Source organism: Epinephelus fuscoguttatus, linkage group LG16, assembly GCF_011397635.1.
Source record: "Epinephelus fuscoguttatus linkage group LG16, E.fuscoguttatus.final_Chr_v1".
NCBI lineage: Eukaryota > Metazoa > Chordata > Actinopteri > Perciformes > Serranidae > Epinephelus > Epinephelus fuscoguttatus.
In genome coordinates this window covers 32,253,423-32,276,823 of record NC_064767.1, presented here as the reverse complement: position 1 = coordinate 32,276,823, position 23,401 = coordinate 32,253,423, and the positions used below count along the sequence as shown (strand labels likewise).

Below are 23,401 nucleotides of genomic sequence, written 5' to 3'. Positions count from 1 at the left end.
ATTTCTCACATCAACTGTTTTTTGACAAAAGCAAACCACCTAAAGTGAACATAAAAAACGTTTTGCTAAACTGAGGACATTTTATCAAAATTTGCAGTTTCCATGCAATTCTTCTGAAGCAATACTTTGATCTAGCATGTCTCTGCTTACATACTTGTTTGTATTTTTTTAAATGATATGTTTCCCTGTTAGCTTTACAAGAGAACAGGCCCTAAGAATAAGGACTGACTGATGTTTTTGGTGAAGGTCATGTAACGTAACCTATAATCCAAAAACTAATGTAGTTAGTTGTTATGATATGCTGCTACTTGGCCTTGAAAGGGACACTACGCTGCAATAGGTAGATAGCTAGACATGCAATTGCAAAAGTTGTTTAGATTAGAGAAACACACTTTTTAATCAATTCTTTACCATTTTGCTCTTGTGAATTGGTTTTAGAAAAGCTAAAAGAAAACACACTACCCTTGAAAAGAGTTCTGCTCTCACTACAACCCCATGCAAGTTGTTTTAGGTGAGGTAAGATGTCGTTGGACCATCGCAGTTTGGGGAAGGTTGCCAACAGACAGTTGACTCCTTTCTGTTCAAGAGCTGTTATGTTAATTAATGCTGGCCAAAAACAGCCACTTATACCTTGGAATATATATATATATATAATTTATTCATAACTTATTAATTCACAGTATGTTCAAAGGCTTTAAAAAATCTTAAAGTCTCTGACATATCCTGATATCCATCTGAGGAAAGCTGCATTGATGATGAAAAGACACTGGCTTTGCGGGTCTTATCTGAACTTTAAAAGCTAAATGAGAGTCATTTTATCATTGTTGTGTATCAGATTTCATCAAAAAATGTAACCATATCCTAAGAAAAATGCTGGATACTGTCACACTTTTGCAATTCATTCTCCATGGAGCTGAGCACATATCAAAATGTGGAGGTGGAACAAAACTCTCTGTCCTGTTTCTGGCTAACACAGACAGTGAAGTTAAATAATAATACAGTACATGTGAATACTGAAATTCTGTGGTATTCTCTGGGGCAGAATGGTTGGAATGATAATGAATACAAGCAAGAATTTAACCTTATTATTAGTGGAAAAGCTACAATACTCATGGTGCATAGCTCATTGTGTCTATGCACAAAGACACGCTTTGGCATACTTGGACGATGATGAGAGTTTGAGAGGTCATGACAGCTTTCTGGCTGACAGCATTTCTGCCATTCTCATTTTCTTCCATGTACATTTCATTTTTGTTGGCAGGAATGTTAATATTAACGCCTCCAAATGCCCTATTTGTTTCTGGATTCTAAATTTGCCCTGGCATTTTATCTACAAAGAGAGATGGGTAAAATTATTAAGACAAACCACATGAACATGGTGCATTTCAAGATTTTCCGACCTGATGTTGTGTTTAAACAGCTTTTCAAGTCCTGCAGCTATTTAATCCATATGGCCCTTTCTTTTAGTGGCTATGCAGTGGGGCTTTGTATTGTGATTCATATAGAGGTTTAGTATAAAGGAAGAGCATACGTTTCTAGGCTAAAAGGTTGCCCGAGGGCTACACTGCAGCTGGGCTGTGCTGCAAAGCTGACTCTCATCTGAGCTCTTTACACCTACAGCTAGAAGGTAAAGAGGGAGGAGAAGCCCTTATGAGCAGGATGAGGCTCAACTGTCAGTATTTATAGGCAAGAGGACTCTCAGTATGCTGCCTGGGAGCCCTGCGGGGCTAACAGAGAAAAAGGTAACAAAGGCTTCATCATCTTCTGACCTTTCTGCAGACACTGGTATCGTCCACGATATGATGAGGGTGTCACATCCTCTCTTACTGTCCTTTCTCCTCACTCTATTATTTCCTTCTCTCCTCCACTCCCACTTACTTCCAGCGCCTGTCTCTGTTCGTCTGTCCTTCTTCTTCCATCATACTCCTAATGAGGGTTTATTTCCACTGAAGTGTGTGCATGGTGCAGGGTATGAGGATGTAGAAACCACCAGCTGAGCTCCAGTGCTAACTCTGACCTTTCTTGTCTCTCTCTATCCACCTCCATCGTCTCTCTCCTCCCTCTGTTTAGATGTTTACCTGTCCATCTGACTGTTGGCATTAAGGTGCTGTCACTAAACTGCTGTCAGTGCCGATGACTGTCATGCCTCCCTCGAGTGTCAACCCCCCCTCCAAGCTCTCTCGGCACAGGCATTAATGAGCCCCGCAGCGGAAACGATGAGATAGAGTGACAAGGGGGGAGCAAAAGTGTGATGCTCCTGGGGAAAAAGGTAGCAAAGGAGAGAGAGAGCAACAGGGGAGCGAGCAATTATCCCGACTCTGGTGCTGTATATGGCCATCCAGCCCTCTAGCAGGCACGGTACAAATGAGCTATATCCTCCACTGCTGTGGAAATAATCACACCCAGCTACCATCACTCTTCACCCCCACCTGGCAGAGGACAGATGCTCCAAAACATTATAGGGAGAAGTAAAGTGAGGCTGAGCTTAGAGTGCGAATTCAAACAATATGAATGCCATATTTTATTCTTAATAATACTATATTGCTTTGCCAACACAGATTTCTTTACTGCCGAGCCCATAAAACACCCTTGAAATGAATTGCGAGAGAACAGTGGGGGATAGAGAGAGAAACTAGGCCTGATATATTAAAAGGAGAAGGACAAGGGGGGGGGGTTACCTGCGCTGATATCATGGGAAAATGAACAGTGGGAAGACAAGGGCAAAAGAGAGTGAGATTCTAGGCAAAAGACAGTGTGTAAAGCCTAGTGCAGAATACACCACTTTCGCCATGATTTGCAGACAGAGTTTTGATTTCTCAGATATAAAGCCTTGAGTTGAAATGAAATCTTTGCCCCTGCTAGTCGACAGGCCATCCAGCTCAAGTGGTTATAAGACATGTCCAGACCTTGACATGAGCTGTCTCGGACACTACTGCAGTTTTCAGACATGTTTGATTTCATAACTGCTAAAAACAAGATGCAGTCCGATACAGGGGATGAGCTGTCTGTAATGGGAGCGGAAACTGGGGGCAACCCTTCAACTGGAATAATCCTGTAATGAGTACAATTTTTCTAATGCACCTGTACACTGTGTAATAACAACAATCTCACAAGTTTATTGTATGTCACACTATGAGACAGGCCTAAGAAGTGTTGGTTGCAATCCATTTGTGTTGGGCTGATAGACAATGCCACGGATTTTCACATGGTGCTACATCATAGCAGAAGCACAGAGTGTAATCTGGAAATAAGACCTGGAAATGTAACTGGTGTAAACTGACGAAGTCAAGATAGAAAGGCATTTCAAGAGTATCTAGCTTCAGTATTGTGACCTATTTCCAAGTGAAACAGGATAAGCAGGCAGGATATAATGTTAAGAGCAATTTGATTTGATCATTGAAAAGTGGGCGTGTCATAAAAGTGAGGCCTCATTAGCCGACAGAATAGCAGTATCTGTCAGGGAGAGAGACAAAATGTAGTTGCTAAAGCAGTCCACTGTAAAATGCCTTGAACTTAATCTGGAGGTGTCACAGGTACCACTTTCCTTGAAGTGACAAAGAAAATTCTAGCCAGCAGGCCAGTAACCATGGTATTTTAGGGATACAAAAACACAACAATGTAGCATGCTGTTGCTAGCTAACTCAATTGATCTGAGTTCTGTGTGTCTAAAAGTTGCAAACTTATTGATGGGTCATGTCATGATATTATTGGTCGACATTGGTAGGTATTAGCTTACGTAAGCACTTGTCATATTTTGTTTTACAGGAAGAAAACACGATTGGACTTTTATAAAAGAATCAGAAAAAAATATTTTTTGTATTTTGGGGGCATATATTGTTAAATAGGTACGTAATATGGCTGAGGATGTGAACTGAAAGGGTTAAAAAGGCATTTTTCAGTTCGACTTTCAGGTTTCACAAACATCCCACACAACCATTAACTTTTGTTTGGTACAGCCTGAAATGGCACAATGTAATAAGGCACCTTGAGATCAGCTGTATACTTAGTGCATCCCCATGTTAATATGATTACAGCCTGGGACAAAAATGTCTTCTACTCTGAGCTGTGCAGCGATGGTGAGGTTTTAAAAGTCTTGCAGACATGGGACACAGAGAGAAGCTCTTGTGTTGAAAGAGCGAGAGCCAGAGGAGAGGTAGAGAAAGATACATACCCTAATACTGCACATATATCAAAAAGGAGAGATATGGAGAAAAAAGAAGCGAGAGATGAAAAGCAGAGTAAAATCAGTGTCAGCCATGTTTGCGGATGGCTTTTAGAGGAGGTTTCCTCCGCTTCCCTTCTGACAGCTTCTTCTTTCTCAACTCCAACCTACCTCACTAGTCCCCACTGTGCAAGAACGAGCCCCGCTACACTCATTCTCTCACCTTCACAAATTCACACAGACATGCACACACACATACAAATCTACAGTGCAGCACACCAAAGAGCCCATTTTCTTAGTGCACCTACACAAGCCAGAATATACAGATCATATTTCACAGTGCGACAATGTGAAGTAAACACTTCCTTCACTCTTTTCACACTATTATCTCAAACACACACATGCCAATGTCTTTATGTTTATGGTTTTGTTTCATATAATGATTAATTTACCATTTTAGTGTAATGTAAATTACTATAGCCAAATTTCACTGAGTAAAAAATAGCATAGTATCAAGTTCAAGCTACACTTCTTGGTGCAAAAAGTAGAAATTCTTCAAATATTATGTGTTTTGCTTTCAAATGATAGTTTTGTCTCGTCTTCATGCCAATCGGAGGTCATGGTTTACCCATCTTCTTTACTACAAATAGTGCAGAATACACCACTTTCGCCATGATTTGCAGACAGAGTTTTGATTTCTCAGATATAAAGCCTTGAGTTGAAATGAAATCTTTGCCCCTGCTAGTCGACAGGCCATCCAGCTCAAGTGGTTATAAGACATGTCCAGACCTTGACATGAGCTGTCTCGGACACTACTGCAGTTTTCAGACATGTTTGATTTCATAACTGCTAAAAACAAGATGCAGTCCGATACAGGGGATGAGCTGTCTGTAATGGGAGCGGAAACTGGGGGCAACCCTTCAACTGGAATAATCCTGTAATGAGTACAATTTTTCTAATGCACCTGTACACTGTGTAATAACAACAATCTCACAAGTTTATTGTATGTCACACTATGAGACAGGCCTAAGAAGTGTTGGTTGCAATCCATTTGTGTTGGGCTGATAGACAATGCCACGGATTTTCACATGGTGCTACATCATAGCAGAAGCACAGAGTGTAATCTGGAAATAAGACCTGGAAATGTAACTGGTGTAAACTGACGAAGTCAAGATAGAAAGGCATTTCAAGAGTATCTAGCTTCAGTATTGTGACCTATTTCCAAGTGAAACAGGATAAGCAGGCAGGATATAATGTTAAGAGCAATTTGATTTGATCATTGAAAAGTGGGCGTGTCATAAAAGCATGCCCGTCTTCATGCCAATCGGAGGTCATGGTTTACCCATCTTCTTTACTACATGCCCGCTGACACACACCAACACAGGCCTCACTGTGTTCAGTGGAGAGCTTAAGACTCATGCTGTTAAATATTCAGAAACAGCAGGAACACAGAGTGTGGCCACAGTGGGCATAAAAAAACACAGACAGGATGACCTCCAACAAGGACAAACTTTATCTGAATGTCTCTGAGAGCATCTGTCTGACTGTGTGAGTGTAATCTGTCTGTGTGTGCACGCACGTGTCTCCATAAAAGTGTGCACAAACATGACTGTGTTACAGATATTGCATAAGTGTGGAAGCCAGTTCTCAGACAAGAACCGTGCCTCAAAAAAGAAATAACACCTTTCTATTGAAACTCTGTTGTCACATCTGTGGAGTTTTTGTGACATCTATCTCAGCCAGGAGAGCAGCTTATTTCAAGCTCTTTATGTTTGAATATTAAAACCTAAATCATGAATGAACATTTATTTCAATGTGACATTCATTCCAAAAAAAAAGTTAAATGTAGTGTAAATAATCTAATGTGCAAAAAAAACTGGGTTGCCCTGCTTCTGTCTCTAAAGCTAGGCCTACATGCAGCGTATTTCCTGGCTTACTGCAGATTCCCTTCAGTATCATGAGGGAAGTGGCAGCAGCTTGAGGGAACAAAGCAATAAGTAAAAATTAACATAAATTCACATGGAAATGTATTCAGCATTGGGCAATGACTTCCCATATAACAGAGGGACATGTTTTTGAAAAAAAGATTGTGTTTTGAGAGGAGCAAAGCAGAAAGAATTTGCAAAGGCGTGCACAGACATGAGTATAATGAACAAATATTAGCCGTGATATTTGGGATTCAAAACGAAGATAAACTATTTCAATCTCTGGAGCCTAACTGTGCGTCGACACACACACGCTACGCCCTGAATTCATTACTGAAGTCTCATGCAGGCATTCAATACGAACACAAAGGAGTTCTTCAACTAACAAATGGCCCAAAGTTAATCCAAAATGTCTGTTTTATCAACAATGGCCACCAAGGATGATATTGGCACCTGAGACAAAGTTGAAAAGAACTGCTGTAATTTGGTTTGACAATATGCAAAACACACACACACACACACACACACACACACACACACACACACACACACACACACACTCACTCACTCACTCACTCACTCACTCACTCACAGTCTTCAACCCAACCATTGAGCATGATGACAAATACAGCTACATCATTGTGCTGCTCTGTAATTAAATGGAAACTTGGGGTCAAAATTCCTAACACGTTGGCTGGCATGAGAGGAAAAGTAAATTGGCTCTCCTCTAAGTGACTTTATAGAAAGAATTACGTAGGCCGTATTTATAACTATTATTAAAACAGAAACATTATTTTTCTTTTAAGCACCATAATATCGTGAGAGCTAAGGTGTAATCTCTCACAGCCCGCTCTGCCTGGTCTTCTCTGATTCTTCTGTGGAGATAATGACTGTGTGGGGTAAGTGAAGATAGAGAGCACACGTTTCCACTGAGTGAAAAATGGAGGTTACATTACCTTTCCAAAGCTCCCTTTCCCAATGGCCCGCAATATCTGGAAGTGGTCAAAGTTTACTGTGAAGAAAAAGAGAGGAAGAGAGAGAAAGAATCCGTCAGCATGAGTTAAGCTACAAAACAGAGGCCAGGACATATAGTGTAATCATAAACTATAGCACAATGAAACCTTTGCTGTTGTTTTGTCTCTGCAGTCCAGCACATTTGATTTAAAATGACTATGAGGTTAAAGTTCTAACTTAAGACATGAATTAGAGGATGTTTGCATCTACACAGGATGAACAAAGGACGAACTGCATTCTGTTATTTACACAGTCCAGCACTTTTATGGGACAGAATCGTAATTGGACAAGTTAACACAAAGTCATCATCACATTTAATGGTTACTTGCAAATCCTTTGCAATCAATATCTGTCTGAAGTCTGCAACCCACACACATCAGCAGACTATTCCTTGGTGGTGTGCTGCCAGGACTGTATTGCAAGCATCTTCACTTCCTGCTTGCTTTAAGGGCTGACTGACATGGCCAGTAAAGAACATTCTGTGTGGCCTCAAAGTCCTTGGTTGTCTTGTCTGTAGGTTGATAATCACTTTCCCCTCTGCATAGTCCTAATGACAAGACTAAGGCCCAATCTTACAAAATTATGATATCCAAAATCTAGAAGATATCTAGTCAAATATCACAATATTGACATTATGTAGCCATAACACTTCGCCCTACCTCTCTATCACAAAAAGACCCTACCTCTAGAGGGGAACACATAAAATGAAGGGGTGGGACTAAGTGGTACATGCGAGGGGTGTATTGGGATTGAGCCTAAGAGACAACAGTCATGTAATTAGACACAAATGCTAACATTAGCATGCAGAAATGCTCAGGGTGACAAAGAAGACATGCAATTGTAATGGTTTGTTTACTAGCAATGCTAACATTTGCTAATTAGCTGTAGCTGTTTGGAATGACATTAATTTAGCCAGTCTTTTGGTCATGAACATCAAGTAATGGACAGACATTAAAATTTGGCGACTCTAGATCAAGCAAAGTAAAAGGATCACCAAAGTTATTACGATTCATCCTCAGGGGAACATGAATGTCTGAACCAAATTTCATGGCAAATCATCCAATAGATGTCCACACATTTTGCTTAAAACTCAAAATGTGAACCTCATGGTGGCAAGAGGAAAAGTCAAGAGATCAACAAAGACCTTGAATGTCTGTACAAATTTCATGGCAATCCAGATGTTTCAGTTTGGACCTATGTGTTGGACTGACTGACATTGCCGCTAACATGGTTAAAAAGCGGTCTGAGCGCTCGCTGCTCACCCACAATGGATCTGAAAGTCGACACATTTTGCTTAAAACTCAAAATGTGAACCTCATGGTGACAAGAGGAAAAGTCAGGAGATCAACAAAGACCTCGAATGTCTGCACAAATGTCATAGCAATCCAGATGTTTCAGTTTGGACCGCTAACATGGTTAAAAAGCTGTCTGTGTGCTACACTGCTCACCCACAATGGATCTGAAAGTCAGCCTTAATGTTAACTGCTTAATGTCAAATCCAGCGGGCTGGAATACAGAGCCAAAACAATAAAAATATATTGTTGTCCTAACACAATCTGGTTGTACTGTACATTGGATTGGTACTGTCAAGTTGTAGCTTTGCAATCACAAGAACGGAAAAGATATTTTACATCAGAATGAAAACCGCTTATCCGAACACCGAGGGAGAGAGAAAAACTGTTATTTGAACAATGAAAGGTCTAGAAAATTGAAAAGCAATGACACTCTGAATCAGAGCACAGCCATTACAACATGAAATATGTATGTCTTTACAAGGTCCAAACAGTTTAGCTTCAAAATAGTACCATGAATCAGCAAGGGAATTGCAAAATAGATCTTGCAAACATTTTCTCTGATCAGAGCTGCTGCATGATTCTGTCATCTCATAACTTTACAAAGGCTTTGTTGAACCAATTACATTCATAAAGATATTTTTTTTAAACTTTCTATAGGTTGTCTCTTCATAACACCAGAACTTAAAACACACAACACATAAATAATTCAGCGCATTGAAAATGATGAGAATTTGTTATACCCATGTCACAGAAAATTGGACACTTTTAAACAAAGCCGTGAAAATTGTTACCAAGATGAGTGACTGCATGCTTTAATTTGTGCAAATGTACGAGAAGAAATTAAAAAAAAAAGGCCCATGATCTCTAAATGAAAGTCTTTACTTTGGATTTTCAGTTTATCTAGTGGGAACATCAGAGGCAAACACAGAGGAGTCTCATTTCAGTAAAACACCCAGCTCACAGTACTGCAATCATTCATCTTATTTTGTTATATCAATATGTGTAATGGCACAGTTAGATGTTTTGGCTCATTGCCTTCTTCAGTGGATCTGTGCTCTGCTGATTGATAGAGTTGTCCTGTGTATGGTACAGAGTTTTAACACAGTCCTGAGAGGAAGGGTGGTTGGATGGGAGGAGAAATGCCTTGTAAAGGGGAAACACAAACTCCTGTATAATGTAATGCAACAGATTATATAATCTTTTATTTCTGTTGAGACATTCTCAGAGAGCTAGGGCTGAACAATTTCAGGAAAATATTGAATTGGGATTTCCATGACTAATACCGCAATTGCACTTGCTATAAAATGCTATTATTCATTTATATTAAAAGATAAAAAAGTAAAAACACAAACCTGTATTTTGTGCTGTGCACAATACTAAACAAGGTTTAATTTCACTTTGCATTATTATCTTGTATATTCACATAAAATAATGCTTTTGCATTATATTTCATTTTTGCATGTATAACCAATTGTATACTTGATATTACTATATAATATGTAACTATAATCATTATATTCAAAATTGATAGCAGCTACATTGATGGGCAGTTATGGTATTAATAACAGCTGGTAAGTCAGACTGACAACACCTAACCAGGCGCCCAGGAAGTGCACCGGACTTTGAAGTCAATTTGACATAGTGGCCAAACTGTGCAACTACAACTGCCACTGGGCCCAAAATAACTTTTTCCCATAGTCCTCCTACATTGTGAAAGAGACATCTGGATTTGATCCATTCAGTCCAATAACTTTTCAAAAGTCTAAAAGAGCAGCAAAATTTAATTATTTTATCTTTCTTCAAGTTGGTGGGAGGCTAAGCCGAAAGTTAGCTGCTTGGCTGGCGAAGTCACTAGTGTGATTCAGAAGATCCAGGTACTTTCATACTCAAGTCAAACATTTTTGGCTTCATGCACCCCTGAGCAACTTTCATTGGAAAGAATGGGGCTCCACCTATAGACATATATACATAGAAGCCACATCGAGCGCTGAGCCGTACGTCAACGTCGCCGCCATATTGGATGTGGCAAGGCTGCGCTGTAAACTAATACAAGTGAATGGACTTAATTTCATAAAGCGCCTTTCTTCAAAGAAATTTATGTTAATGCCTCTCGTTTATTCATTCACACACACACTAATATACTTGGGAAACAGTTAGGCACCAAAAACAATGTATTTGATCGTCTCAGATGGCTAAGATAAGAACTTTATTGATCCCACACAGGAGCAATTCACCTTACATCAGCCGAAAAACAATACACAGTAGCATATATGTATATATATGTATATATATATAGATATATATATGTATAGCCAGGAAGTTTCCACTCTGAGAGAAGCGTTGGAAACACAGGCAAGCGTGATCGAAGACCAGGGAACGGCTGCGGCTCTGGATCGCCGGATAACGGACTTGGAGAGGTGCCATTGCCATGGATCGCCTGGCCAGGCCGGTGGGGCTGGGGCTGGTGGTCGGGATCGCAGGAGAGGGAAGCGCCGGGGTCAGCGGAGCCTGCTCAGCAGTCACTGGGGGTGACGGCGTGCCCCCAACTCCTCTCCCCAGCATGGAGTACCGTTCTGAAGGAAGGGAAGCGCAAGCCTCAGAAGCCCCAAAAGTGTAATTGTGTAGGATATCTGAGTCACCAAACAGCTTAATTTGAGCGCTTGCAAATCCTGCCATGAGTACGGTTAGGATCACCTCAAGGCTTTGGAACCATTGGCGTTTTAGTTTCTATGCAAATATTTGCTATTTTTGTATCTGTCTGTCCTTTTACTGTGTCTTGTAGATTTATTGTAGGCCTACTGTACTATGCACACACACACACACACACACACACACACACACACATATATATATATATATATATATATATATACTGTGCATTGTTTTTCAGCACTACCTTGTTCTTTATAGCTGATGTAAGGTGAATTGCTCCTGTGTGGGATCAATAAAGTTCTTATCTTAGCCATCTGAGAAGATCAAATACATTGTTTTTGGTGCCTAACTGTTTCCCAAGTATATTAGTGGTGTGTGAATGAATAAACGAGAAGCATTAATGTAAATTTCTTTGTAGAAAGGCGCTTTATGAAATTAAGTCCATTCACTTGTATCAGTTTACAGCGCAGCTTTGCCACATCCAATATGGCGGCGACGTTGACATATCGCAGCAGCGGGCAAACCCACTTGATGCGGTGTCTACGTATATATGTCTATGGCTCCACCTCCAACCCTTTATCCAGTTCTCTTTATACATCGATGCACCTAATGCTACTGTTGAGCTCTGCACTGTAGCTGCTAAAGCTAAGATTAATATTAGCTTTACAGACTTACAGGACAGACTGCTTGGTAACTCTGAATGCTCAGGGTCAAAGATTTTGGGGTTATAAACCTAAAATTATGTTATGATGTGTGTAAGAGTTTAACTGCAACATTGTGACAGATGCTAAATGAGCTAATAAGCAGCTAGCTACCAGTCTGAAATCACTCCCTTGTTATTACATCATACTTACTCTTCGCCATTTTATCTGCGTAATAACCACGGATGTATAAAGAGAACTGAATACAGCTTTGGAGGTGCTTCCTATGAAAGTTGCTCAGTACTGCATGAAGCCAAAAAAGTTTGACTTCCTGGATATTAAATTACCCCCATCTTCCGTATACTTGAGCCCATAGAGGAGACGCACTAGCAACTTCACTGGTGGTGCAGCTAAATTACAACTTAGCACTCCATTAACACGAATGTGCATAAGATGATTTAATTGTGCAGCTCTTCTAGACTTTCAAATGTTACTGGACCAAATGGATCGAATCCTGATACTGAAACACTCATTCCATGGGGGTTGTGACGCTCAAAATAATGTATCCACTAGACATCTCTTTCACAATGTAAGTCTATGGGAGAAGGTCTTTTTGGGCCCAATGGCATCACATAGAAATTGTAATTACATATTTTCCCCACTATGTTAATTTGGCTTCTAAGCTCTGTGCCGTTCCCGGGGTCTTGGTCCAAACTCTAAATGTGTTTGTAAAATCATCCACTATGATGCCCTTAAAAATTTCTTAATGGGAAGAAAATCCAGTGTCCATGGCATGTGCACTAATGTCTAACAATTCCAGAAGGCAGTGCAAAAATGACACTTGACTGACTCAACTGTCAGTGATGACGCAAAATGATGATGATTATTAAGTCTTTAGTAAATCTTAACATGCTTTTTAATATCGATTCAACAGAGTTTGTAGTTTGAAGGCAGTGAATGAGTGAATGGTTTTGGACACCTAGACTGTTTCTGTAAAAACATTTGGTCTTTAAGGAATAACAAAGAGTCATAGAGATGCTATAGTTTCAGTTGAATAAAGTTGGTGAAATCAACAGTTGCTGGTTTAAACTTCCACTTGCTACAGCTTATTAAGACACTGTCAATTACATAATTTACAATCAAAACTGCAGTGGTTGGTGTTTTCTGTTATTTTCTAAGGTTTCGACTTATGCTCCAAATGTTTTTTTGTGCCTTGGTACTGATTTAAGCCAAAAACATCAGTCCCTATGTTATTATGTACTGCACGTACAAATGTGGGCTTGTGAGCTGGTGGGTTACCACTGGACCGACCTCCTCCTGGTCATCTGTGTTACTGATTGAGACTTGCCTCTGCTCTGTGTGTTTGTGGCAGTGCCGCAGGCAGATGTGAGCACAGCAGGCACGAGGCTAACTCATGCAGCTCCTCCTTAAAAGTCAGTCAGCTTCTGAAGCTCACATCCTGATCTGCTCAGCCCCCTGTCCGTGTAGACAAGGAGCAATCATGAGAGATGACAGCACATGCTGGGCTCCTCCAGGCAGACCCGCTGCCAGCTGACCTATGCACCCCGGCTGAATGAGGAGGTAAACCCCACATTACTTCTTGCCTCCATACAAAAGACACAAGGTGTGGTTTGCATGTTTTGTCTAGAAGACAGACTAATCCAGTGTGGATTCTCCCTGCTCAGTCTTTTGTACATGGCTAATCCTCTCATATGGCATGGCTCTGACTGCACCCTGGTGCCGACACACAGAGGCACTGTACCATGAACACTGCTATCCATAAGGTATTAAGAGGGATAAAGGAAAATGTGAAGAAAATTGTATCTACGGAATAGTGGGTTCATAGATTTAGTGGTTCATCTTTCAGATGAGATGGCAGTATGTGCTGGCAGAAAGACCAGCAGCAGTGTGCAAAGTCAGCATTAACAAGACTGAAAAGTTAGAGCTAATAATAAAACTAATGAGCTGCGTGAGGTGTTGCATTCCTGCCAAATCAGCCGCTGATGTCATGAATCTGATCAGCTCACAGACCTTTATCTGGTCAATCTCAGTTTGCCCAACATCCTCCAGACATACAAATATGATCTGCAACTCCTGACAGATATCTGAGAAATCCATTATGTAAAAAACAAGCAAATATGTACACTATGGTGTCTCACATCATGCTGCAGGGATGACGTTTCGTTTTGTAGGCCAACCCTGAAGCTATTATCATCGTGGTTCCAACTGAAAAATAAAAAAGTTTAAGATAATTACAGGTTTTGTAAAGCAAGCAAATCTCCACAAGTGTACATCACTGTTTGAAGCGTAAATGCAATCACCAGCAGTAAAAAGCTAATGTTAGGCTACAAACAAACTACACAGTCACGACATAAACATCGCCACCACAATACTATATAGCTGTTTGGCGTGATGATGTTCTGTAGTTTCACTCGTTAGCAACCACATTTTTAAGACTTCAGAACTTTTCCATGACTTTTCAAGAACCCATTATACCCCACTTGTCCTGCGTTTTTCAAACATATCATATACAAACTCTACTCAAGCATAATTTAAGATATCTCACATACATGAAGGGAGATGGAACGTGGGGGGAATAAAATTAACGTACGTGATGGTAAACAAGACACACATCCACACATATTTGAGCTACGTTATGTCATCAGTTTAAGAAAAAAAAAAAAAAAATTGCTGTTATGTTACATTACGTGGAAGGTTATCCGTAGAAGATTACTTTAAAATTTCATTACAAGCAACAAATTTAATAAAAAACGAAAATCTCTTAAGCTTGTGTTAACTACAGACCTTATTTCAGGCATCTAACCAAAAACCCAGTCAAAAAAAAAAAAAAAAACCCGACTGACTTCAAGACAAGGAGCCTGGGAGCGCAAAAATGCTCATTTGCTTCATTTCCACATTTTAGAATTCATTCCCACACCACTTTAATAATAATAATGATAATAATAATAATACATTTTATTTATAAAGCGCTTTCCAAAGTTCTCAAAGTCACTTTACAGAATAGGTTAAAAACATATCAAAAAAACAATTTACAGTAAAATACATCGAAGACAAAGAGGAATAGCAATGGGAGTGAAAAACAAGTAAATAAATAAATGAATTTAAAAAAAAACACAAAAAGTAGCTAAACATTAAAAGCAGGAACAGGTGAGTTTGAGTAGTGATTTGAATGATGGGAGGTCAGTGCAGTCACGGATGTGTTTTGGGAGGGAGGTCCAGAGGGTGGGGGCAGCAACAGAGAAGGCTCTGTCTCCAGGCTCTGTTTATTGGGGTTGAGCTGAATACTCGGATGAAACAAGTCTCCAGTAAAGATAATGCATGTTTTTTTATATCATCTGAGTAAAATGTGTCATTATCCTACTTGTGATGAAGAAAAATCCTCATATGGGCTGCGTTCAATCTCTTAGTCCTGTGATGAAAAATAATTTGAAGCTCAATTCTGAGGCTGTTCAGTAAGTAGTTTTCTAATTTATAATAAATATAGCAACTTCTGATCAACACAAATCAACTTTGGGTATGAATGACAACTTCCTGTTAGGTCCCACACGTTTTCTGTTTAAAATCAACCCACATCCTGTTTAAACTATGCCCTTTCCAAATACAGATACAGACACAAATAGTCCAGATGGTTCAACAGATACAGACACAGACACAGATAAATGTGTACTCACTCATCACTACACTCTGGTAAGCCTCTTATTTAACCACCTCTGTGTGCATTGCAATATCAAGCCAAAGTGAAATTTGTTATAGATTCAGCCTGATATATATCACAAGGTAAGCAGCAATATCTTTTATTATTCAGTAAGGCTGCATAAAAAATTAAAGCAGTATCAACAAGTACATAAACAGGCTGTATATAATATTCATAAAATATCCCAATGGTTACATATCTGATTGGGTTTAATACCTTGCAGGCAGTTTCTCCACAGGTGGGTCAATACTTTTTACAGAGACTTAAATAAACCCTGCCGCTGACTTCAATATGACAATCTTCACACAGCGCTGAGTCACACTGTAAATATGTGTCAGATGGTGTAAAGCTAGGGCTACTTGTAAATTAAAAAAGGAAACCAAAGAAATGTAAATGGACAATCAAAGACTTGGATGACTCCAGCACAATTAAGCATCCATATTCACTTTTTTTTTTTTTTTTTTTTTAACCCATCGATCGATGTCCCCAGTATCACAGTGTTTCCTTGAAGTATGAGTCATCAGGTAATGGGAAGCAAAACAAAAGCCCCCTCCATTTAACTGGCCTGGTGAAAAATGCTGCTCTTAAGACTCAGGGGCTAAAGAGATTTGGGCCTTGTTCCATTCTAAAGGGATAATTAAAGCAGACACATTTCCTGTAACCATGACTTCAGCATCAGAGGCTCTCCCCGATGTGCCAGGCTGGCTCCCACATGCTGGAAGGAAGAATTATGTGGGAGGCGGTGTAGGTTTTTCATGTCGTGCTTTACACTGACTTAAATCACAACGCCGAGCGTCCCTGGACTGGCTGACCAGTGAAGTCAAGCAGCAGAGGTAAAGTGCTGGAGTTCAGTCAATTAATGGGTTAACAGCAGCACAAATGGTTTATTGCTCAGTACCAGCCTTGACGGTTATCATGTGAGAGCTCAAGCTCTGTCCGTTTACCTGTGGACTAACACATCCTGTGCACCTTAGAGCATTTCAATAGATGTTTTTCTAGTGCTGTCAATGAGCACTTTTCTTTCCCAGCCTCAAGTGGTTGCTTTCTCCACAGTTGCTGCAGTAGTTGTTGAGACAGATGATTAAAGGACAAGGGGCACCCATTCTATAAACTACAGTCAACAAACCCTGCTGATGGTGTTTCTAATTTGTGTCGTTTCACTTTCAAGTGGTTCTCATGAAAACCAGCACAATGATGGTGAGGGAGGTTGGATAGAAAGGAAAGTGTCTATCGTGCAGTCACTGGCTCCATCAGCTGCTCTCAGGTTTCAGTGAATGCTGCACAAAAGACTACGGCCGAACCCTTCAGACAAGTGCAGCGTGTAGTGTGAGTGAATCTGATATACCACGGAGACAGTGGGAGAACGACCACATCTTTCCCTCTAGGGTCTGGAAGCTGCTGACACACCAGGATGATATGCTGAGTAGGCTCCACAGGGGTCCTCGATGGGTGATTGGCTTCAGTGGAGGAGCTGATACTGGCACAGAGCCCATGTCAAGGGGCATGGAGAGTATGAGTCTGAGAGGGTCTGAGAGTGAGTGTGTTCATGCACTTAAACTCTCTAACTGAGCCAAAGTCACAATTCAGCTCTCACTAAAAGAAGTCAAAACACTCCTGTCAGCTGATTGTAATGTAGAGTTGCAAAGTGGGAACAGTTTTTAGCCCATTTTGTATTCCCATTCCAAATGTTATGGTGCTATATGCTATAGTGGTATGCTATATCATCCAGTTTTTAAACATTTCAACTTTGTTTCTGGGAAATCCCTGACTGACTAAACGTTGTTTTGATGTGCATCTGTATACAACCAGGCAGTGATGAGGACTTCAAGGGCTGAAACTAAATTTATATAAATACATTCTCAAGTTGTGAGAGATTGTAGCTGCCCCAGTGCCATGGTTTATGAATACATCCAAAATTACCCAGAATTCAAAGGCAAATGGATTTAAACTGCTTCATTTTTCACAAAACCATAAACTTTAGCTTCCACCTTCAGTGCTGCACATAAAATTATTTAAAGTTCTGTTAATGGATGTTTCTTGCCAAAATGTACCTTGAGAGTCGTTGGTAATGTCTTATCTTACGTTTTAATGTATACAAGCTTGTACCATCTTAGCTGTGAAAAAAGGAAATAAAAGGGATTTTTGCATCCAGGACCAGGGGTATCGCTTACCACTTCACAATTCTACATATTTCCATCAAGTTACGTCGTCTAATCATGCATCAGCTTGTTCTCAACTCCCTCTGACTACTGGCAGAGTTGACAGCACCTCCCTATGACAAACTGCATTATAACAACAAATGTGAGGGCTGCTTTGGATGTCACAAGCATGAGAGACAGCTCTGCTGCACAATCTTCTAGAGGGACAGAGCTGCAATTAACTGCCATTTTCATCAAAAAATATCCTTAGTCTACAAATGTTTGGCATTTTTCCTGCTAAATTAATTAATTATATATATATATATATATATATATACACATATATATATGTATATATATATATATATATATCTATATATATATATATATATATATAAAATTGTCTATTGAACATCAAAATTGTTGATTAATGTACTATTTGTAAATGATAGTACATTAATCAACAATTTTGATCATTACTTGGGCCTATGAGTGTGTGGTGATCAGGGTTGGAAATTAACACCGGCCACCAGCCAAATGCTAGTAAAAATATGCAGGCTGCTAGATTTGCTTCACCCACCAGCCACAAAAATAATGGAAATCTATTGAGTGGCTGGTGGATTTTAGATTTCACCATCCAAAGTGGCAGGTGGACAAAAAGTTAATTACCAACGCTGGTGGTGATACAAAGGGAGCTGGACCTGTAAGCTCAGGTGCGGCATAACTACAGCAACAGCAAGCCAGTAACCTTGGTAGTTGTATAACTGATGAAAAGCACAGCTTATTTCTATGATGACTTCAGTTAATAAGATAAGATTAAGATAACATTAATATATGTTTTAATATAAGACTAATACAGAATGCAATTAAGTATAATATAGTACCATACTGTAGTATGGAATATAAGCTATAGTATAAGTAGGGCTGGCCAATATGGAGAAAATCAAATATCACAATATTTTTTACCAAATACCTCGATATTGATATTGCAACAATACTGTAATGATTTACACAATGAGATTTTTGATCAATAATCATCAGTGATGTGGAAATAATGGCTAATGGGTAGAGGCAAATAATAGTAGAGCTAAAACAGTCTAGTAAAGCAGCCTTTTAAACCAGGAAAAAGGCAACACTTACATTATCACGATATCCAAAATCTACGACAATATCGATGTAATACTGATATACTGCCCTGCCCTAAGTATAAGGTAAAAATACAATTAATCGTGATGTGGATAATAAAGGAGAGCAGAAGAGGTGAACCACTTAGAGGACACCTTCAAGACCATGGAGAATACATTATGCATCGAGATCATTAACCTTGCTAATTTCACTCTGGGAAATACTGAATTGCAGAGGGGTCTGAAGAGAAAACCTTTCAAAGCATTTCTCCTCAACATGGTAACTTTTGGAGAGTAAGACAAATCTGCATCTCGCACAACAGCAGTCAACAAATGGGTGTTATCAATCCTTCAAAGATGAAAAGAAATTGCTGCATAACAAGCCAGAGTCATTATTGGAACAAACAGCTGGGACCACAAACAAAGAGGCAGAACATGTTGGCACACACACAAACACAAACACATACACACACACACACACACACTAACTGTCTGAAAATTAATATGAATTTAGTATGTGGCGCAAAGTTTCTATAGTCATATTTAGGCATTAATTATAAATCCTAAGATAATGTAATTTTCATGAGACGTTCTTTATTAATCACCATCACAGTCGCTGCTTGCGGCACAAAGAGGGTCGTGTGAGGGGAGGAGGGGTGGCAATTCATCAAGAGCGCAGATGCTGATGAATTATGAGTTGAACTCATAGAAGTACCTGCAGTTTAGAAAGCTGTGGTATGATTCACTACAAACAGATGCTCTGTGCTTCAAGGTTGAGAGTTTATGTTATTTATGCAATGTCACTTGCCTGAGAAAAGTTAGATGGACTTACTGTTTTATGGCGTTGCACAACATGATGATACAACAGAGCAGCTGCAATGTGGGCAAGCAAACACATTTCCCAAAGAGGTGCACTCATATGTCACCTTGTGTTTTCAGTTTTTACTGTAGCTCCATCTTGAGCTGATCAGTGTCATTTTAATGGATGACTGAACATCAGATGTAGTGTCCTCATTTTTATTCGGAAATTTTGAGAGTACTGAGATACATCATTTTTCCCTGAAAACGTTGACCTTCGCGAACACACCGCACTTATCTAGTAGAGAAAATATCTGAACTTCAATTGGGTTTAATTTAAAACCACTCGGAGAGCAGAAGATTAAGTATTGATGCATTCCTCACATAATCAAAACACCACCCACAACATCACATTCTCCACTATGCCGCCTCCAATTTCACCCTGGGTTCCCCAAAGAGGCTACACCTAACTGGAAGAGAATCACCACGTGATCAATAAACTGGGCCAATGATCCTGTTCCACTGCCACCTGAAACTGATGCATCGAGCTGAGCTAGGATGCTACCAAGGCACGAGAAGGAGGCAAACACTATCTTAATGGGCGGGGGGGCAACCTAATACCTTTGATGTCAGTAGAGCCGGAGCACATTGATCTTTGAGATACCGCTTAATACGATGGAGCCATGGTTCACCGTGCTCATTCCACACTCAACTCGTGGTTTGTGCTGAGAGGGCTGAATTGGGGAAGCCAGAGATTGATGGCCTGTCACTGTTACATGTAAAAATGCTCCCCTTTAAAAACCTGACTGTCTGACCCGCTCACACCTGCCGGTGCTGGGTTAACATGTTTATACTCAAGCAAAAGTAGAAAACTGAAAATGCATATTTTAATCATTTTAAAGACTATAAATTCTTATTTTGAGTGCCAATATAAATGGCTTTCTTCATATGATTAAGGCTTTATAAAAAATATTTACGCATACATTTTTTTATACATAGTTTTTTATTTAGCTCTTATAATGTAAAAGAGTTGGTTGTAATGTAGATGTCACCTCTGCAGTTTTGTATAGCTTTCAGTCACTTTCAACACTGTTCAAATTGATAGGGCTTCAATGAATAATTCAAACGTCTGTGCTTCAAAAATTCATAACAATGCCATTCAAATTCTTAATCAACATTCAAATGTATGGAGTCCCAAAAGTCCCCAGAAATGATTATCTTTTTTTATTTTGTGTGCACAAGTTAATTATCTTGTGGGAACAATAGGCTGTATATAAAAATGGACAACATGACAGTTCCCCGAAAGTGAAGCCGAAACATCTGGATCACCCCCTGGTGGCTGGCTGCAGTTTAAGTCATAAAGCCCATTCTCTCCATGATAGTGGATTGGACATGGGGTTCACATCAAATGTTTTTTCTTCCCAAAGATGGTTTTTGGGGGTGGGGGGGTCCAGGTTTATTCTATTTAAACCTGGAATTTCTGCACAGTTGTAGATAAAGATTAGGCTACACAGTATTACACTGTAGACTGTCTGTAGACTTAGGGAGCGATCACACTGAGATGAAACGCTAGAAACGCGACGCCAGTAAAACCATTGTTTTCCTATGATACGATGCGTCTGACCGGCATTCAAGCGTCTTTTTAGACGGGCGTTTTTCCAGCGTCTTTTTAGACGTGCGTTTTTGTAGATTTCTTTTTAGACGCCAGTAGCTAGCATGCATTGAATAAGCGCTTCCAGCGTTTCAAGCGTCTTTGAAGCGTCCGCGTCTCTAGCGTCTCATTTCTGTGTGATCACCCCCTTAGATTCCAGTGGTGGCTGCGTAGGATTGTTTCCAACTCATGTGATCCAAACATTTCTAACAACTGCAGAGTGTTGTAAAGTCCAAAAGTCAAAAGTTACTGGAAAAAAAAACAATAGATGTAACAATTTCCAAAATTCACAACATGTTTTTATCCAACAAATATTCTACTTCAATCTCAACTGAATCACTCAACTGGCATTTAGCCTTTCAACAGCAACGTTTTCACTGCTGTCAAAAAGTTTTCTCCTCTGCTCGCCATACACAAAGGGAGGCATGCAAATGTATTCACGGGATGGTCTAGCAGCAATCTAACAGCACCATGAATTACTTTTATTCATAGAAGAAAGCTGATTTAACAAAAGAAAGACTTTCTCATTTAATCTGATGAATCACTTTGTTGAAACTGAGGAGTTTGTTCAAGGATTTGTTTTTTGTTTTTTTTTGTTTGTTTTTTTTACCTACGATGTGGTAGATGGATACCATTATTGGCACCAAATGAATCATTATTTCAATGATGGTACAATGACTTTGTGAGTATTGAAATATTGGTAGAGTGTAAATCATTTATCAATATTTAAGTAAGGCACAATCCTCTCTAAATGTAAAGTAGTTTGACACAGAAATTGAACCCTAAAATGTTAATGCAGAGTACATTTAGAGTCGGACCCAGCCATCAAATCACACTGAGTGAATGCACCCTGTGTGGATAAGCCCATTGGACTGGGATCAAAAAACCTCCTAGCATCGATCTCTTCCTGTTCTGTCTTTGGAGAATACGCCTCTGCTTCTAATCCAATCCGATGCTGTCTGCCTCTGTACTATGTTATCAGCCTGTGTACAAGCTATTTCTCAGATTTTGCTGACAGGTTTCCATTTGCATACACAGTGCAAATAACCACTATGCTGTGTGCTTGGCAGCTTTATAGCATCAGCATCAGGCAACGTTGGATATGATGAGAGCGATGTACTTTGCTCAAGTTCTCGTGGCGGTAGTTTAGTATCTCTACACAGACACTGGCAGAGGGATCAGAGTCAGCGTGCATGTGACACTTCAATGAGCATGTGACACTACACAGTGCCACAAGGATCATAGTAAGAACTGCTCTAAAAAAACTGTTTGCTTTACAGCAGATTCTTCCCCCATGTGATTACTGAATATTTTATTGCAGTAGTAAGCCATATTTCACGGTTTGTAGTAGTCATGCTGCTGCACACCAGAGTCTTTGATATTGAGCATCCAATCGAAAGAATTGAAATGTAGATGCAGGGAGAGTTACTGTACAATTCAGCTCATTGTAAATCCAAGACATTCTTCTATTGGCATTCCCCATTTCTCAAGCTATCTCAGAGACCGAGCGCTGGTTATGGGCTATCTTGATCTTGACCTTGCACTGATCTTCTTTGATCTTTCTTGATGGGCCTTTCAGTAGAAGATATAGGGGAAAAAGACTCACATGTTCTTTTGATCAGCACAGGGAGGGCTGCGTGTGCCACGGATGGCGATAATGAGAATACGATAGCTTGAATTATCTCATGTTAACAGCATGCTTCATTTCAAGTACTTGAAGTTTTAAGACCACGCTTTTGGAGGTGCTTCTTGCACATATCAGAGGGTATTTGCTGAAGAGTGTAAAAAATGAGGATCAGGTGAAAAAGTCAACACTATAATGCTCAACTTCCAGTTCCTCATTGCTTGTTTATGACAATACAGAACCACTGACCCATTTTAACAAGGTGCTTCCCTGTTTAGCTAAGAGATTTGTCTGTAGCTAAGGTAACTGAGGGACAAAGGGCAAATGCTCCCTGTCTTCAGTTTCAATCCATCACAAAAGGAGTGTGCCTCTGCAGTGCGCTGAAGGCCACATTTGATGAATCTGTTTACTTAAATCACTATTATCACTGAGCAGCCATCATCATCATTTTCTCCTTGTACACTAGAGTGCTAATACAGCCTAATTGCGGTCTCTCTAAACACAGCATTTCATGAATATTCATGAAGACTACAGAGCTCATTGTCTTTACAGGCGTGACCATTTCAGCTATGGATCTCAACTGATAATTGGACAAGGACAGGGAGATGCACAGAGAGGGTGTGCCTGCACAACTCTGTATTCCATTCCAGTGGTGAGTCCAC

General features: G+C 39.8%; 1 protein-coding gene across 1 annotated transcript in view; it reads right to left on the bottom strand.

Moving 5' to 3' along the window:
• LOC125903573 (serine/threonine-protein kinase 32C-like) overlaps nt 1–23,401 on the bottom strand; it is a 90,724-nt gene that overhangs the window by 50,894 nt on the left and 16,429 nt on the right. The window contains exon 2 of the mRNA XM_049600567.1: nt 7,044–7,099. Within this exon, the coding sequence (XP_049456524.1) occupies nt 7,044–7,099 (56 nt within the window). The remainder of the gene's footprint in view (nt 1–7,043; nt 7,100–23,401) is intronic.